Genomic DNA, 19,133 nt, shown 5'->3' with positions numbered 1-19,133 from the left:
GCATTAATTGAATGTCTACTGCCATGCTTAATATGTCCCCCTTTATCTCTTACCGTAGACACATCAGGAGAGGCCTGCAGGAGAGGCCTGCTATGATCACCTGGGGACAGCACATGAAGAATCACAGACTTACATGAAATGCATGAGCAGGCTATGCACCTGTCGCACTCGGGCAATTCGACTGAGCGGCGTAAGGATTTGGAAGTACACTTACCCAATGCCCTGAGCTATATTTTCTAACTGCCGACACATACAAGATCGAACTTCATATTCCACATCTTGACAGAGTGATTTTACCAGGGGAAGTATTTCTCTTTTAATGCTGAGGAAGACAGATTAAAAAAAAAAAAGAAATGTGTAAATGGATGCACATTTTAGACTAATATTTTCAAAATTCCCAAAATCTCATTATAAGAGAGAGAAAGAACATCTTTGAATTTTTAGATTTGAATGTTTAATGTGGCATGAAGCTTGAAAGGGCACATGAGATGGAGAGAGAGGCCTTGAGGGATGGGATAGTAAAATATGATATGAGAGTAGCATGGGGGCTGGAGAGCTGGCTCAGTGGTTAAGAGCACTGACTGCTCTTCCAGAGGTCCTGAGTTCAAATCCCAGCAACCACATGGTGGCTCCCAACCATCTGTAATGAGATCCGATGCCCTCTTCTAGTGTGTCTGAAGACAGCGACAGTGTACTCACATACATAAAATAAATAAATAAACCTTTTTTTTTAAAGTTCATAGGAAGGGATATGGAGGCAAAGTTTGGAGCAGAGACTGAAGGAACGGCCATTCAGAGCCTGACCCACAGGTGGCCCATATATATATACAGCCACCAAAACTAGATAAGATTGATGAAGCTAAGAAGGGCATGCTTAAAGGAACCAGATATAGATTTCTCCTGAGAGACACAGCCAGAGCATGTCAAATACAGAGGCGAATGCTAGCAGCAAACCACTGAACTGAGAATGGGACCCTGGTTGGAGGAATGAGAGAAAGCCTTAAAAGAGCTGAAGGGGCTTGCAACCCCATAAGAACAACAATATCAACCAACCAGAGCTCCCAGGGACTAAACCACTACCCAAAGACTATACATGAACTGACCCAGGGCTCCAACTGCATATGTAGCAGAGGATGGCCTTGTTCAGCACCAATGGAAGGGGAAGCCTTTGGTCCTGCCAAGGTTGGATCCCTAGTGCAGGGGAATGTCAGGGGGGTGGTAAGGGGGGTGGTTGGGGTGGGGAACACCCTTATAGAAAAAGGGGAGGGGGGATAGGAGGTTTGTGTCCAGGAAACTAGAAAGGGAATAACATTTGAAATGTAAATTTAAAAAATCTAATTTAAAAAAAAAAAGATCATGGGAGATATTGATGAAAGGTTTAAGCATAGATTGGGACAAGGGAATGGGAGGAGAGGTGAGATGAAAGGTAGGAACAGTGGTGTGAATAAGATAGAACCCCTCATATATTTAAAAGCTTAGTTTTCAGGGAATGGCTCTGCTTGAAAAAGATTAGGAGGCATGGCTTTGTTGAAGGAAGTATGCCATTGGAGGTGTGCTGCTTTGTGATTCCAAATTCCCAAGCCGAGCCCAGCCAGTCAGTCAGTCAGTCAGTCAGTCAGTCAGTCAGTGCCTGCCTGCCCCCCCCCCCGGTGTGTGTGTGTGTGTGTGTGTGTGTGTGTGTGTGTGTGTGTGTGTGTGTGTGTGTGTCTGTCTGTCTCTGTCTCTCTCTATCTCTCCTTCCTCCTCCTGCTGCTGCTGCTGCTGCTGCTGCTGTTGCTTGGAGACCCAGATGGAGAACTCTTCAGCTATTTCTCTAGCACCATGTCTGCCTGCATGCTGCCATGTTTCCCACTACTATGATAATGGACTGAACGTCTGAACTGTAAGCCAGCCCCAGCTGAATGCTGTTTTCTATAAGAGTTGGGAAGATGTCACCACATCTCTTCACAGCAACAGAACACTTACTGAGTAGGTTAACCCAACTAAGGGCGTGTGGAAAAGCTTTAGGAAAACCATTCATCAGGTGATTTTTAAGATACATGTTTTTATAAAGGAGTTTGAATGGCAGTACCCTGCAAGGGTACACAACACTCTTTTCCTTAGAAGATATGGGTTATTAAATAAAAACCTTACTACCAGATGTGTGATGTTTCCCTATTACTGATCTTGTTCTTGGCTGCCCATATAACTATATAGTAAGACACTATCACTTAAGACACTACATACTTTGGTTGTTCTATAGGTTATAGAGAAATCAAGTCAGCACTGACCTGAAGACTTCTACCCTGCTGGCCAGTTTTCATGGTGCCAGAAGAGGCAATGTGAACAACCAGTGGGAAAAGTTATCAGCACAATTCCCCAGTGCTGCTCTTGCATGTAGCAATACTGACTGACCATGAGGCAAGATGTGACGTCTGTGCAATGGTGGCGAGACTGTTCTGGAGGTAATAAACTGCTCTCTGATTGGGTGTTAGTGCTATGCCATAGGAGGAAATCCATGCCTCTTACTGTAAATCTTGTCAAAAACCCACAGCTGGGAGGCTACAGGCCATAGGCAGAACCTTAGGGCAGTTACTCTGCTAAATGCACAGCTGTCGGACTGCCTTCTAAGCATTTACGTTTGTGCCTACAGAGCAGTGCTGCTCTCAGCTGAGAGAGATGCTTCTTTCAGCAGTGGGAGAGCCAGTGTGAGAGAGTCACATCTGGTCAAAGGGCTGAGAGAGAGTAAGCACCCACTGAGTATTCAACCATATATCAGACAGCCCTACAAGGGTCAGGAAACACTGCGAAAGGGAAGGCAGACAGAAGGTAAGAAACAGAAGAGGGAGAGGCATGCTCTGAATTTACAGTAACTTCAGTTACTGGCAGAAGAACAAGCCAGGCAACATCCCAGCAATAACAGGAGAGGGACACATGAGATTCCACCCTGAGTTGAGAAGTTACTGGCAAAGGTCATGGGGTCATTTTCTTCAAGGTGGGTAGACAGGTTGCCCACATCCATGTGCATGTAGGCAGCACTAATTAGACATGGTAGACATGGAAGAAAAAGAGGAATCAAAGTGAGAAGGGGAAGGATCTGGAAGGGAATGATAAAGGGACATTCAGGTTAGCTATATCAACATGGATTATACATATGTGCTGTATATACATTTGTGTGTATGTACATGTTCAAATAATATGCTCATGTATGTATATATAAATATAGATATAGATATCATGACTTAGCTTATTACCCTAATATTCTTGAACATAAGATTTCACAGTTTATATTGCATTTTTACATAATTTGGGTGTTATCATCAGTTACGTGTAACACATGTATGACAGTATTTGTTAAAAGTAATGGTTAACTTTGTACGGCAGTTAAATACGCATAGTTAACTCAGAAAGCTGTAGCACTGCAGGAGCAGGCGTCTGCTTTGAGACTCTCATGTTATATCCCACCATATGTACCGTGAGCAGCATGGGCAGCAGACACGCTGTGTTATGAGATTATCCAAAATACAGAGTTCAGAGCAGTGGTGTAAGAAAGCAGAAATCCTATCTTCATGTCAAGTCTGTCAATTATGGAAGTCCCAAGACAACCATGGTATGTATTGGGAAGACTAAGATGGGAGCTAGAGGATGATTTAGCTCGACCTTGAAACCCCATGAAACTGAGAAGAAATGCTTCCAGTAGACTCTTGTCTGAGATGTCTGTACAGCTGCAATGGCTAAGGTTGTGAGTGTGTAGAATAATGCAACAGTAACCATTGCTAACATAGCTTTATGTGTTTTAAATCAATTTGATAAAAGAAACACAATTACGTACAAATACTCACCTATGGGCATCAAATTTGTTGGTTAGTTTTCCTAAAATCTTACAGCTAACTAAACGCGACTGGACAGTCTGGGAAAGCTGTGCCTTGGACACAAGTGGATTCAGAATCTAAAAGGGAACGATTGAGAGATAAACGGATGGACAGAGAATTAGACACTCCCGTTGCTAACAACAACGGCTTCAAACAATATTTTCATTTTCAAACTTTGTTAAAGAGCATGAATTACAACTGAGGGACATGATCACTCTTAACTGAGGTCATCTCTGCCTTCTCGGCTGAGGCACAAATGACAAAGCAACTGAAACCAACTAGAAACAAAGCACGAGGTAAAGCTCCTGGGCGAGCTCTGCACCGATCTGAGTGCAGAGGAAGGATCATTTTGAAATACACATTTTCAACAGAGAAAGACAAACTGGCCACCAGATACTCTGAACTTTGTTTCACATGGAATTTTAAATTTATTCTGACAATATGGGAAAAATGTTTAGGAAATTCAGTTTTTTGGACAAAAAGACCAGAGTCTGGTGCTGTATTAGTCATCTTCTAGGCACTAAAATACCCAACAGCATGGCACACTGCAAAGAATTACAAATAGTGGTCTGTCGTTCTCATACTCATTCTTTAATTTTTAACATTGCTATTTCTCATGCCAACGATTGTATGAAAGGTCACATGCTAAAGATGCCAAGCACTCTTGAGTAGCGATTGCTCCATTCATGTTCACACCACTCTTCAAATTCAAAAACGCTGGAACACCCTGTGTACTGTGCTCGGCTGCTCACTCTACGGGGTGTTTAGATGCCTGCCATCGGGCACAACACATTACTGGATAACAGGTGCCGGCTTACAGAGAGTATTCTGGTACTGTGACAGAACGGCAAACTAGAGTGTGGACAAAGACACAAGGAGATCTGTGGAGGACATTTCAATGAATAACTTCTTACCATATTTACAAAGAAATACATACAAGGAGAGTGTTCAAAGAATGCAAAGTTATTTCATTAGAAGACAGATTTGCTGGTTTTTCTAGTCTGTCATCTTGATTTATAATAAAAATTTTCAAGAGTAAAAATGAACCACATTGAAAATTGAAAGGCAAATGCCGTTGGGGATTTAGCTCAGTGGTAGAGCGCTAGCCTAGCAAGCGCAAGGCCCTGGGTTCGGTCCCCAGCTCCGAAAAAAAAAAAAAGAAAAAAAACAAAAAAACAAAAACACAGAAAGGCAAATGCCACCTGGGACTAATTTTTATACAAATAGATAGAAATGTAACAAGGACGGCAGAGAGGTGGTGTATATAAATGGTGCCTACAGGACAGGATCAGATAATTTCTAAATAAATGCAACCAATTACATATATGAAAAAATAGTCAACAGTATAATTTGAAATTTCCAGTTAAAATGCATTCATGCATTCAGTCTACCAAATTAAATTGGAACATCATTTTTATTGTTGACTTTAAGGCAGTCGCACACGACCCAGGATAAACTGGAATTCACAGTGCAGCCAAGGACCTTGCAGTCTCCTCCCTTCAGCTTCTGAGTGCCAGGGTTACAGTCAGATGACCCCATGCCTGGCTAATGGCATCCTGGGATCAAACCCAGGCTTTAGAGCCTGCTGACCAAGCTCTCTACCAGCTGAGCCACATCCCAGCGGAACACCACTGTTAATAAAAACTCGGAGAACTGTATTTCACAGATTTAGGGAAGAGCTTAAGAATATTAATGTCCCCTCACCGGGGGACACCACTTTTATAAATGCTACAATTACAGAACACCTGAAAAGCTCTACAGAGATGCTGTATTTTGATAATAAAAGAGAAGGCCAAAAATCGCTTCCAGCATCTAATAAGTAAATAACTTGCAACTACACACATGAAAATGATGCTGAGTGAAAAGTGTCCATGTTCCGACTCAGTATAATTCCTGGTGTGGCAAGCAGCAACCACAGAGGGAAAGCTGAAGGACAGAGCTCGGGAACAACTTAAAACCAGCCAATTACACAAGTAGACGTCGTCTTTCTTCCTTACAGTTTCTGAATTACTTACGTTTTCTGCAATGAGTATGTGTTGCTTTCACAATGGAAAACAACCTTATTTCTTTAAAAAAAAAATTGCAACACAACTTACTATTTACAAAAAGCAAAAAAGGGACACAGAATTACCTCATGCCTCAGGGTTTCTTTTGGCAATAATTCTACTGCAGAGAGAAGTGTTTCCAGCCATGCATTGCTGACACCTAATGGGCATAGATGCAACACACTAGGTCAAACATCTCAGGGACAAACATTCTCAACTCGTCCATCAACAGCTGCAATGCCATTTTATAAAAAGTAAGGATTATTGTTTACTAGTCTAAGATATGTTCTACAGCTTTTGTCTTGAATAACTTTAGAAAATTATAAATGCTGAAAAGTAATTTGAGGAAGGGATATGCTATTCTTACTGTATGATAATCCCACGAGCGTAAATGTGAAGGAAACATCTAAGGGAAGAAAGGTCTGGAGGAAGCACTCCTATGCTCTCTCTCCCGGGGATCTTTCCTACAGGACCTCAGCCCTTCTCATCAGGCCCACAGGAGGCAAATGAACCACAGCCCCTCGCCAGGTAACATAAACAAGAATGTAACTGAGCATGCTGGGCCCAACCTGTATCCCTGTGCTCCAGGTGCAGGAGAATGACTTGCAGGAAGGAGTGTGCAAACGTGTGGACTGACATTGATTCTTCCTGAAGGATGGTCAGGAAGGACACTGCAGCCGTTATCTGCATTTCCACGCTTGCAACATGCAGGACTTCCTGTGTGAGCAGAAAGAGTTTGCTATTTACAGAAATGAGAGGTCGGAAGAGTAATGCTGTAACAGCCAAGGTTACAAAAACCAAACGGCAGACACACTAAATACAACCTTTAAAGATACGAACTTCTTAAAAGAACCATATTAATCTGTCCCTAATATTTAACTCATTAGATGATACATTTCTTAGGAAATTTTAAATGTTTGAAGAATTTATATGATAAGTAACATTCTCTGCTTCACTGGCTAAAAATGATAAACCCTGTGTAAACCTTTAAAGACCAGTGTAGGTGGTTTTGGTGGACTTGAACTTTTACATTGCTAATGGTAATATGCGGGTGTCATCCTACTGAGCCCAACAATGTCAAATCTCAATCACTTGTATTTTCATTTCCTGAATTTCTGTTTCAAAAGTAAACACCATAAGGGCTGGAGAGATGACTCAGTGCTTAAGAGCTTGTACTGCTTTGGCAGAAGACCTGAGTTCAAATCCCAGCACCCAGGTCAGTCAGCTCTCACCTGCCTGTGAGTCCAGCTCCAAGGATCCGACGGACCCTTCTTGCCTCTCTAGGTAACCTCACTCATATGCACACAACCCATCACAGATTCTCACAGGCACACATAATTAAAAGTGGAAAAATCTAAAATAAATAAATAAGCATTATACATTCTAATATGAAAAGGAAAACACTCAAGAATATGCAAATGGCCAAGTGTGGTATATATCTTTCATTCTAGCAATCGGGAGGCAGAGGTAGGTGGATCTCTGTGAGTTCCAGGCCAGCCTGATCTACATAGGGTTTTAGGCCAGCCATAGCTACACAATGATAACCCTCTCTCAAAAGAAAAAAAAAAGGGGGTTGGGGATTTAGCTCAGTGGTAGAGCGCTTGCCTAGCAAGCACAAGGCCCTGGGTTCGGTCCCCAGCTCCGAAAAAAAAGAAAAGAAAAAAAAGTGTAATGCAGTTTCTTGATATAACTGATAATAGAATAAATTACCATGAAATAAACAATTTAAAATTTTCTTAAACATAAGAATGTTTTTAAACAATAAATTACACTCATCACATTTAAAGAATTTGAACATGCATATTCAAATTTAAAGCCTACATTACCTATATTAAAATATACACTTTAAATACATCAAAGACTAAAACATAACCTAAACAAGCTTCTTCAAATATCAAGATGACCATAATTCTCTCTAGAAGCCTGTTGATTTTAGGGATGAATGTACAATGTGAAGGCAAAACACAATTTTTTGCTCAATTATGGAAATAGTGAGAATTTCCCTTATATGTCAATTTGTTACTGACAAAGCAAAGTTATCAGAGCATCAGGATACTTATGCCATGGTTTCATTTTTTGATTTTGGGAAGACTAACCTTTCTGGCATTATTTCATTATATAATAAAAGTAAATTACAACATGATCATCATACAAATTTAAATCATTTAAACAGCTTTTATTTACACAATTTACCAACTTACTAGCAATGACCATTTAAATAATGGCACTGTTCATCCAGTATCTTCCTCTATACTGCTCTTGAGTTTGTAGAAGGAACAGCACCTTGCCATATCTTCTCTGGTCTCTTCCTAAACTGTAGTCAAGACCCCCTCTTTGGAGGTGAGTAACCCTTTCTCAGGAGCCATAACGTAAGGTCATCAGAAGTATCAGATATTTACACTCTGATACATAGCAGTAGCAAAAGTACAGTCATGAAGTAGCAACAAAAATAATTTTATGATTGGGGTCAGCACATGAGGGACTGTGTTAAAGAATCACAGCATCAGCAAGGTCGGGAACCACTGTCCTAAGAACCTATGCTTCCCGTCATCCTCCTCATCTCTCTTAGTAAATGACAGCAATGACATTTGTCTTTATAACTTCTTAGTTTGCAAACTTCAGGCTCATCCTTTGCTTCTCTAATTCCCTCACCCAGTGCATCTAAAGGGCCTAACTTCAAAACAGATCTGTAATCTGACTGCTTGTAACCTCTCCCACTATGACCCTAGTCCAACCCATCTTCAATTATTCAAATAACCTTTATCTTGTGATCCATCATTGTCCCCCTCATCCTCCACTAGGTGGCCAGAGAGATTCTCAAGTATTAGCTCAGATCCCCCTACGGCTTTCCTTCTCACTGGAGGTCTAAGTTGTTTTGGTGACATACAAGACCTGCTCACAAATCCTGCTTTGTCCAGATTTCCACATGGTGGCTCCCTGAGCTCTCTTAAATCTGGACTCTGATATCATTTTTAAAATAAGTCTTCCCTGACAATCCTATCTCAAACCACTTTGAAAGTTCTACATTCTATTCTTTAAAGAACACACCTATGGGGTTGGGGATTTAGCTCAGTGGGAGAGCGCTTGCCTAGGAAGCGCAAGGCCCTGGGTTCGGTCCCCAGCTCCGAAAAAAAGAAAAAAAAAAAGAGTAAAGAAAAAGAACACACCTATGAATATGTGAATGTCATGTTCCCTAACACACATCAGCTCCTGGAGAGGCTGAACACAGCACAGTCCCTTGGTTATGGTCTATCTCCCCCACAGGAGGATACTTTTTATGAGAACTTGTCTGTTAGTCCACTGTGACTCTGACTACTCATCATGCATTCAGGATGGAACTTTCTGCTCCTGGTGTTCTCTCTTATGTACTTTCAACAGCTCCTAAAAGGTGGAGTCAGGAAATTCTGAGGGAGGTCCTAAATGTCAGGGTTTGGCAGAATCAGACAAAACTCAAGGCCAAGCATATAGGTGCACATTCTCAATCTTCCTTCAGTTCTGTCCTTACAAAGCTGGGCCTGATGTGCTCAACTCCAACACCTGTTATGACAATTTATATACTGTACCATGTTCCTGCTTCACTTACATACTGTACCATATTCCTGCTTCACTTATATACTGTACCGTATTCCCGCTTCACTTGGTAAGACAGTTGCTGGTCATTAGAGCAGGTACCACTCCTAATGGTCTAGCAAAAGTACACCATTAGGTGAAGTGTTTCGTTGCTGGCCACTGAGCTAATGCCCTACAACCTATTACCTGCTATGAACAAAGCACTCCTGTACACTGACAGCTTTCTCAAGACCCTGTATGTCCAATCACCATTAGGACATGGCTCACAACAGCTCTAAATAGCCCCATGGCGCAGTGCCCTTTGCTGTGGCAAATGTTTATGCAATATGGTTAATTCCCATAAAAAACACAACTTATTTGTGTGGCTGTTTTGTTAAAAGCTTTTATAACACACGCACACACAAAATTATCTATGTGTGTTTCTCAACTAACCATCAACTGTGAGGCTTAAAGGCTTTGGCTGAGAGAAAAAAGGGCACATTAATGCAGAGGTTAGAATTATTCTCTGAAACCAACCTTCCTATCACCCTTGTTTGCTATTTCAAGAATAAACATCATCCCAGACTAACAATTTTGGATCTGGAGAACACATTAAAAAAAAAAAAAAACAAATGTGGCCAATATACAGACTTACAGGTTTCAAAAGCATAGCTTTTATTTAAAAACAGAAAAGACCTTAGAAATATTATATATATACATATATATATACACACATATATATAAAATCAAATAAATTATGAGAGTCACAGTACATTCCAGTTCACATGGTCTTCCAAGAGCGGCTTTCTGGCCACTGAAATCATTACATCCTGGGTTTGCAGAGAGAAAACCTCCATGGAAAGCAGAACAAGAAGAGCTCCAGCTTTGTCTTCTTACTCTATGACTTGTAGCAACTATTTTGCATTTAATTTTCGAAAAATCCTCGTCTTATCAGGATTTAGATTTTTCTCTTGTGCTGACTTCAATATCTGGGACTGTTAAGAAACCAGCACAGACTAAGAGATTTCATCTCTGCTTTTTTTATTTTTTAAAAAGGAACCAGTTAATTTCTAAACATATTTTTCAGAAATGTACTAGAATAAATTTCCTATTTACCAATAAGTGCTTTCCTCTAGAGTCACACCCTCTGGACAAACACATGTGGAATGCATATACTCCTGGAATAAATATGTGTGTCCTCATAGTGTGTCCCCATTGGCTTCAGTGCACGCCTAAAGCCAGTTGCCATTCCTATTCTATAGCTACTATTGCTTGGCAGACAGCCCAGCCTAAACTCTTTGGAAATGAAATGAGATACTGCATTAACTAGTTTAAACTAGTTCTACTGAAGAAGGGAAGTGTGCTAGGCATATCTGGAATCCACTCTAGTTAGTATGTCAAACCATGTGCTGCTTCCCTTGTAGAGGGAGAGAGAATGATCCCTAGAGAACCTGCATTACCTCTCTTCACAATGTGCACAGAGAGAAGCATCATGTAACTACTGGCTTATTCCTAATGAGCAAATATCCAAGGTCCCATGTTCTAAGATTATGAGGTAAGATTGAAAAGTTCATTACATTACTGATTGTTTTTAACTTAGGTTATAGGAACTTAAATATTTGGGGAATTAAGTGTAGTCAATGTAGAAAATTTTCAGTAATTAGCCGTAGGTGACAGCTCTTTTATTATAGATTATAACATTTACAAAAGACTGTCTGGGCTACCAGCAAACACTTAAGACATGCCAACTCTAGCATGCCTGTAACAGTTTCCTGCCATACCCCATTCTCTTCCTCATCCCATCCCAGAAGGAAGATGGAGAGGAGACCTGGCTAAGAACAGCAAATCAGGCAGAGAGGGAAATGCACTGCAGGCTGTGAGCCAGAATAATGAAGAGGTGCACGCAGCCCTTCTTTAAATCTGCACTTCAGTGACTAAGGCGGAGGGGGATGAGGGTGTACACAAACAACATCCCAAGAACTTTTCTGTGAAGGACATAGCAATGGTCACCCTTACACTATTGGAAATGAGGGAAAAAAATGTCCTGTCTTGCAAAATTACAGGGCCACCAAAAAAAGAAAAACAGGAAAAAAAGAGGAAGAGGAAGAAGAGGAGACAGAATCATGGATTTTATAGTTTCTGTTTAAAATACAAAGTAACAATTTAACACTTTATAAAGAATGTATTTATGAAAGAAATAACAACTTAATAGATTTTGTAGCTATAATAGCCATCTTAAGTTATCCATAAAGTATTTAATTAGTTAAGTATTTTGTGGAGAAAAACAATAAACCATTTTCTTTAGCAAATAGTAGTAATAGAACACCTAGTGACTTCTATAAATAAAGAGAAATAGCATTTTCCTAAGAGTCATAGTTTTTCTAACCTAAACTCTCTCTAAAGTTGTCTTAGAATCATTTATGTTTTAATTTCTATGAATAATTTTATTATTAATCTGCCACTGAGAGAAATGAAGTTAACAAGCATGTTGAAAATCATCAATAAACAAAAGATAATAACACTAGGGCAAGGCGTGCATAAATCTGCCTCAAAGTGGGGGAGGGGCAAACACAGATAACTGAACACACACACACACACACACACACACACACACACACACATACACGTGTGCATTCTCATTCATTCCTCCCCCTCTCTCTCTTCCCTCCCCCCTGAAAAAAAAACTCACATAAGAAAAACAAAACAATCAAAATCTCACAATGCTGGTTGGGCAGCATCTGAGCTTCTGAGAGGTGAAGGCTCCAAATCCCAGGCCAATACAAAAATGAACGACAACAAACTAGTTGGGCATAGTGGAGGCAGAGGGGGTGAAGTCACCCTCGGCAACTAAGTGAAGGCCAGCCTGGGTCACATGAGTCTCCTCAAAAAAGAAGAAAGCTGCAACCAAGCGTTTGCAGGTTGGGGAGTCAGATGTGGCCCTGTGGGTCTGCAGAACACTCTCCCTAAGTATTCGTGAATCCTTGAACACCGGTTCATTGAATTCCATACCATCTCCACCTTGGTACCCAGTCATCCAGGTAGAGACCTAGAGCTGCACGAAGTGTAGGGCAGTGTGAGGTGTCTAGTGTTCTTGGAGGACTCAGTCAGGCCCTGTGCTCCCAGCCCCAGTAAAGGCAGCTGTGCTTTCTAAGCAGTGAGGAGGATGCCTCTGCAGACGGCAAGAGGCCCAGCCCTCCATTCTTACTACAGGTGTGATGGTGAACAATGTGTTTAGGATACATTTACAGTGCTAAGCTCGCAAAATCAAAATTGTTTTTAGTTTATATAAGCCATGAGGAAGTTGCTCCTACTATAGAGTATGCCCTGTCCGCTGGCTCAAGACAAACCACTTTCTGTGCAGTTGGGCTACTCCTAAAAATTTAATGATTGTTGCAAAATATTTCCCTACCTCAGCTATTCCTACATGGTAATGAGTCACAAGATTAAACAGGCTAATTGCTGGGTTCTGCTTACGTATTAAACACTTGCTTAGATGGCCAAGGCACCTGCTGGATGTCTGTTATAAAATCAAGCCTAACCTGCATCCAGACAGGATATGAGTTAATTTGGGTACCCAAAATTATAAATGTCATTTTGTCACCCCACGCCACCTCTTTAAAATCCTTTAGTTAACAGTAGCCAGGATGTGCCTACAGAACTCTCTCTGGTTTAGTCCTGGTCAGTCTCTTTTTAATAAAAATCATCTAATTTACTGAAACCAAAACTTAAGTCAGATCAGTGAATCTCTGAATGGCCGGGAGACCCACAACACAGGCACTGGCAGTCAAACACTTTAGAGAGTAGAACACCATGCTGAGTCAGGTAGAGTAGGGCGCATGCTCACAGATATGCTTCCGTTCCTGTTTGTGTCTGTGCCAACAGAACCAAGTCTCAAGTTGCTCCTTCAGATTGAATTTGATGGCCAGGACCTTGCAAACCTCAGGGTCAGGGTAGGGCTCCATCTTGAAGTGAGGGAGCAGAGATATTGAAGCTTTGTGAGTACGTACGGTGACTAAACCACACGGGACCACAGTCGGTAGGAAGATCAACTTTACTTAGGGTGACTGAAGGCTTATAAAGTTTTGGGGGTGAGGAGAGAGACATCCAGAATGGGCAGAGGCCATTGGTTGTGGGTTTAGGGTACGTGGAATGCCTCATTAGCATGGAGAAGCATTTCAGCAAACTCAGGTGCTGGCTGAACAGGTTTTGCACGAGAAAGGAAATTGACCCTATAATCCAACTGAGGCCAGGTGACATTCCTTAGGTATATAGGGGACTTACAATTCCTCAGTGTCCGAGAAGGAGAACCCCCACCAAAGAAGGACGTCTCCCATACTGCACTGGGCCGACATTATCAGGTCCTGGTGGACTTCAACCTTAATTGACATTATCAGGTCCTGGTGGACTTCAACCTTAATTGACATTATCAGGTCATGGTGGACTTCAACCTTAATTGACATTATCAGGTCATGGTGGACTTCAACCTTAATTAGCAGAGTTTTTCCACAGTGAAGTGCTGCTCCCTGCTGTACCTGTGGTGCTAAGTCAGGATCAGGAGGGCAGAGCTAGGATCAGGAGGGCAGAGTCAGGATCAGGAGGGCTGAGCTAGGATCAGGAGGGCTGAGCTAGGATCAGGAGGGCAGAGTGAGGATCAGGAGGGCAGAGTGAGGATCAGGAGGGCAGAGCTAGGATCAGGAGGGCAGAGTGAGGATCAAGAGGGCAGAGGATCAGGAGGGCAGAGTGAGGATCAGGAGGGCAGAGTGAGGATCAGGAGGGCAGAGTGAGGATCAGGAGGGCAGAGTCAGGATCAGGAGGGCAGAGTGAGGATCAGGAGGGCAGAGTCAGGATCAGGAGGGCAGAGCTAGGATCAGGAGGGCAGAGTCAGGATCAGGAGGGCAGAGCTAGGATCAGGAGGGCAGAGTGAGGATCAGGAGGGCAGAGTCAGGATCAGGAGGGCAGAGTGAGGATCAGGAGGGCAGGGCTAGGATCAGGAGGGCAGAGTGAGGATCAGGAGGGCAGAGTGAGGATCAGGAGGGCAGAGCTAGGATCAGGAGGGCAGAGCGAGGATCAGGAGGGCAGAGTGAGGATCAGGAGGGCAGAGTCAGGATCAGGAGGGCAGAGTGAGGATCAGGAGGGCAGAGCTAGGATCAGGAGGGCAGAGCTAGGATCAGGAGGGCAGAGTCAGGATCAGGAGGGCTGAGCTAGGATCAGGAGGGCTGAGCTAGGATCAGGAGGGCAGAGTGAGGATCAGGAGGGCAGAGTGAGGATCAGGAGGGCAGAGTGAGGATCAGGAGGGCAGAGTGAGGATCAGGAGGGCAGAGTCAGGATCAGGAGGGCAGAGTGAGGATCAGGAGGGCAGAGTGAGGATCAGGAGGGCAGAGTGAGGATCAGGAGGGCAGAGTGAGGATCAGGAGGGCAGAGTGAGGATCAGGAGGGCAGAGTGAGGATCAGGAGGGCAGAGTGAGGATCAGGAGGGCAGAGCTAGGATCAGGAGGGCAGAGCTAGGATCAGGAAGGCAGAGTCAGGATCAGGAGGGCAGAGTCAGGATCAGGAGGGCAGAGTGAGGATCAGGAGGGCAGAGCTAGGATCAGGAGGGCAGAGTCAGGATCAGGAGGGCTGAGCTAGGATCAGGAGGGCTGAGCTAGGATCAGGAGGGCTGAGCTAGGATCAGGAGGGCAGAGTGAGGATCAGGAGGGCAGAGTCAGGATCAGGAGGGCAGAGCTAGGATCAGGAGGGCTGAGCTAGGATCAGGAGGGCAGAGCGAGGATCAGGAGGGCAGAGTGAGGATCAGGAGGGCAGAGTCAGGATCAGGAGGGCAGAGTCAGGATCAGGAGGGCAGAGTCAGGATCAGGAGGGCAGAGTCAGGATCAGGAGGGCAGAGTCAGGATCAGGAGGGCAGGTTGAGGATCAGGAGGGCAGAGTGAGGATCAGGAGGGCAGAGTGAGGATCAGGAGGGCAGAGTGAGGATCAGGAGGGCAGAGTGAGGATCAGGAGGGCAGAGCTAGGATCAGGAGGGCAGAGTCAGGATCAGGAGGGCAGAGTCAGGATCAGGAGGGCAGAGTCAGGATCAGGAGGGCAAAGTGAGGATCAGGAGGGCAGAGCTAGGATCAGGAGGGCAGAGCTAGGATCAGGAGGGCAGAGTCAGGATCAGGAGGGCAGAGCTAGGATCAGGAGGGCAGAGCTAGGATCAGGAGGGCAGAGTGAGGATCAGGAGGGCAGAGTGAGGATCAGGAGGGCAGAGTGAGGATCAGGAGGGCAGAGTGAGGATCAGGAGGGCAGAGCTAGGATCAGGAGGGCAGAGCTAGGATCAGGAGGGCAGAGCTAGGATCAGGAGGGCAGAGTCAGGATCAGGAGGGCTGAGCTAGGATCAGGAGGGCTGAGCTAGGATCAGGAGGGCAGAGTGAGGATCAGGAGGGCAGAGTGAGGATCAGGAGGGCAGAGTGAGGATCAGGAGGGCAGAGTGAGGATCAGGAGGGCAGAGTCAGGATCAGGAGGGCAGAGTGAGGATCAGGAGGGCAGAGTCAGGATCAGGAGGGCAGAGTCAGGATCAGGAGGGCAGAGTGAGGATCAGGAGGGCAGAGTGAGGATCAGGAGGGCAGAGTGAGGATCAGGAGGGCAGAGCTAGGATCAGGAGGGCAGAGTCAGGATCAGGAGGGCAGAGTCAGGATCAGGAGGGCAGAGTCAGGATCAGGAGGGCAGAGTGAGGATCAGGAGGGCAGAGTGAGGATCAGGAGGGCAGAGCTAGGATCAGGAGGGCAGAGTGAGGATCAGGAGGGCAGAGTCAGGATCAGGAGGGCAGAGCTAGGATCAGGAGGGCAGAGTCACGATCAGGAGGGCAGAGTCAGGATCAGGAGGGCAGAGTGAGGATCAGGAGGGCAAAGTGAGGATCAGGAGGGCAGAGCTAGGATCAGGAGGGCAGAGCTAGTATCAGGAGGGCAGAGCTAGGATCAGGAGGGCAGAGCTAGGATCAGGAGGGCAGAGCTAGGATCAGGAGGGCAGAGTGAGTATCAGGAGGGCAGAGTGAGGATCAGGAGGGCAGAGTGAGGATCAGGAGGGCAGAGTGAGGATCAGGAGGGCAGAGCGAGGATCAGGAGGGCAGAGCTAGGATCAGGAGGGCAGAGCTAGGATCAGGAGGGCAGAGTCAGGATCAGGAGGGCTGAGCTAGGATCAGGAGGGCTGAGCTAGGATCAGGAGGGCAGAGTGAGGATCAGGAGGGCAGAGTGAGGATCAGGAGGGCAGAGTGAGGATCACGAGGGCAGAGTCAGGATCAGGAGGGCAGAGTCAGGATCAGGAGGGCAGAGTGAGGATCAGGAGGGCAGAGTGAGGATCAGGAGGGCAGAGTGAGGATCAGGAGGGCAGAGTGAGGATCAGGAAGGCAGAGTGAGGATCAGGAGGGCAGAGTGAGGATCAGGAGGGCAGAGTGAGGATCAGGAGGGCAGAGCGAGGATCAGGAGGGCAGAGCTAGCATCAGGAGGGCAGAGCTAGGATCAGGAGGGCAGAGTCAGGATCAGGAGGGCAGAGTCAGGATCAGGAGGGCAGAGTGAGGATCAGGAGGGCAGAGTGAGGATCAGGAGGGCAGAGTGAGGATCAGGAGGGCAGAGCTAGGATCAGGAGGGCAGAGTGAGGATCAGGAAGGCAGAGTCAGGATCAGGAGGGCAGAGCTAGGATGCAGGAAGGCAGAGAACACTGAGACACTGCCATCTTGACTACCCCATTTCCTCTCAGATCAGTTGTTTTCAAGAATCAAATTCCTAAGCTGACAGAATTTTAATTTCATTCACATTTGTTAAGAACCAGAATCAGACTCTGAGTAGTTGGGAAAAGTAAAGGATCTGGTTATTGCCCTTTGGATGACTCTTGTTCAGACATTTGAACACTCAAGAAATAGCTAGCTAATCGTGTTCAAGGTCTATGCTGATTGCTAGAGACTTAGCAATCATCCAAATAGCAGTGTACCTTACATTTCCATAATAATGCTAATTCCACCACTAAAATTGTGCGAAGAGCTAAGGATGAGAGGTTCAAGTTACCGGGAGAGCCCTAGAGATAATATCGGAGGAGTCAGAGAAAGCTCTCCTGAGATATAACAGCCTGTGTAAAGAAAAAGGAAAACCTACTCAGAGGGTGGCACAGCGGGAGGCAGGAAAACAAAAGCTTGGGAAAGAGCAGCCCCTGCCGGCAGCACCAGGGAGTGTGAAGAAACTTGCCAAAGAAAAGGACTGAAAAAGCAATCTATGTGCCTGGAGCCAGGAGGTGGGTTTGCTTCGGGGTGAACGGGCAGCTCAGTGAGGAAAGGCCCCAGAGCTTTAAACAGAAGACACACAGCTCTAGATGCTTCAGAATGCCCTGCCCTACTAAGAGTTGAAAGAGAATGGGAAGTAGAGAGACAGCATACTAGAAGAGGAAAGCAAGCACTAGGACAGCTTTGAAAAGCACTGTGCTTTCCAGAGCAAACCTTCGCAGCCCCGGGGACCAGCATGGGCACAGTGTGGCTAGAAGTGGACACATTCAAGAAGTATTTATGACATAAAATAAATAGACTACACAGAGACTAATGATATAAGAACCAAAGGTACCTGGATAACTCTTAAGCCAGTAGAACCCTGAAACACCTTAGGATAGAGGAGGGAGAAAGAAACCCAGGTGCTGGGAGAAATGCCAAGCCTGGTTATCTGTGTTTGATTCCACAAGACGCACATGGCAGGAAGAGAGAGCTGACTCCTGCCAACTGGCCACCCTACCTTTTCCCTCAGCTCGCTCGCTCTCTCATACACACACACCGTGACATGCACCTAAATGCACACACATAAAATAAATAAATGTAAAACAACAAAAAGAAATTTCACAAGCTCAGTTCTAGGTCTGCTGACTTTGGAAAGGCTTTGAGACATGAATAGATCTCCCAAACAATGCACTATATAGACAGACAGATTTCATCTAGTATCCCAGTTAGATTTTTATCAATTTGATACGAGCTAGAGCTATCTGGGGAAAGGAACTTCAGTTGACAAAACGCCTTCATCAAATTACCTGCAGGCAAACCTGTAGGGCATTTTCTTGATTAATGATTGGTGTGGGATTAATGACTCATGGGAGGGGGCACCTCTGGGTAGGCATCCCTAGCTGGTATAACGAGGCAGACTGAGCAAGCCATAAAAAGTAAGCTGGTGAGCTGGTGAGCTGGTGAGCTGGTGAGCTGGTGAGCTGGTGAGCTGGTGAGCTGGTGAGCTGGTAAGCAGTGTTCCTCCTGAGCTTCTGCTGTCATTCCTGCCTCCAGGTTCCTGCCCAGGTTTCCCTCAGTGGACTATAACCCAAGATACGAAAGCCAAATAAACCCTTTCCTCCCCAGGAAGCTTTTGGTCATGGTGTCTCATCACAGCAATAAAAGACAAAAGGAGAACAGTAAGTGACTTCATAGAGATGAACTGAAAGGCATGGATTTATAAGATTTTTCTAAAGAGAAAATAGAGTTAAAGGGGAGAACTGCTACTGCAAACACAATTTCACTTCAACAAAAAAAAGGGAGTTTAGGAGCAGAGTTGAGCTGGAGAGATGGCTCAGTGGCTAAGAACACTAGCTGCCCTTGCAGAGGACCCAAGTCCCATTCCCAGAGCCCACATGGTGGCTCAGGCCTACTTGTAACCTCCTCTGACCTCCAAGAATCCAGTCCCCTCCTCTGACCTCCGAG

General features: G+C 44.8%; 1 protein-coding gene across 8 annotated transcripts in view; it reads right to left on the bottom strand.

Moving 5' to 3' along the window:
* Ppp4r4 (protein phosphatase 4, regulatory subunit 4) overlaps positions 1-19,133 on the bottom strand; it is a 90,893-nt gene that overhangs the window by 32,062 nt on the left and 39,698 nt on the right. For 7 of the 8 annotated variants that reach the window (XM_063262336.1, XM_063262337.1, XM_063262338.1 and 4 more), the window contains 4 exons: positions 6,466-6,613; positions 5,983-6,056; positions 3,822-3,928; positions 215-322 (listed from right to left, as the gene is read on the bottom strand). In XM_063262336.1, the coding sequence (XP_063118406.1) occupies positions 215-322; positions 3,822-3,928; positions 5,983-6,056; positions 6,466-6,613 (437 nt within the window). Of the gene's footprint in view, positions 1-214; positions 323-3,821; positions 3,929-5,982; positions 6,057-6,465; positions 6,614-19,133 lie in introns of those variants that run through there. The other variant, XM_039112760.2, reaches the window with a different exon arrangement.

This window comes from Rattus norvegicus, chromosome 6 (assembly GCF_036323735.1).
Source record: "Rattus norvegicus strain BN/NHsdMcwi chromosome 6, GRCr8, whole genome shotgun sequence".
Lineage (NCBI taxonomy): Eukaryota > Metazoa > Chordata > Mammalia > Rodentia > Muridae > Rattus > Rattus norvegicus.
This window is presented reverse-complemented; position numbering and strand designations above follow the sequence as displayed.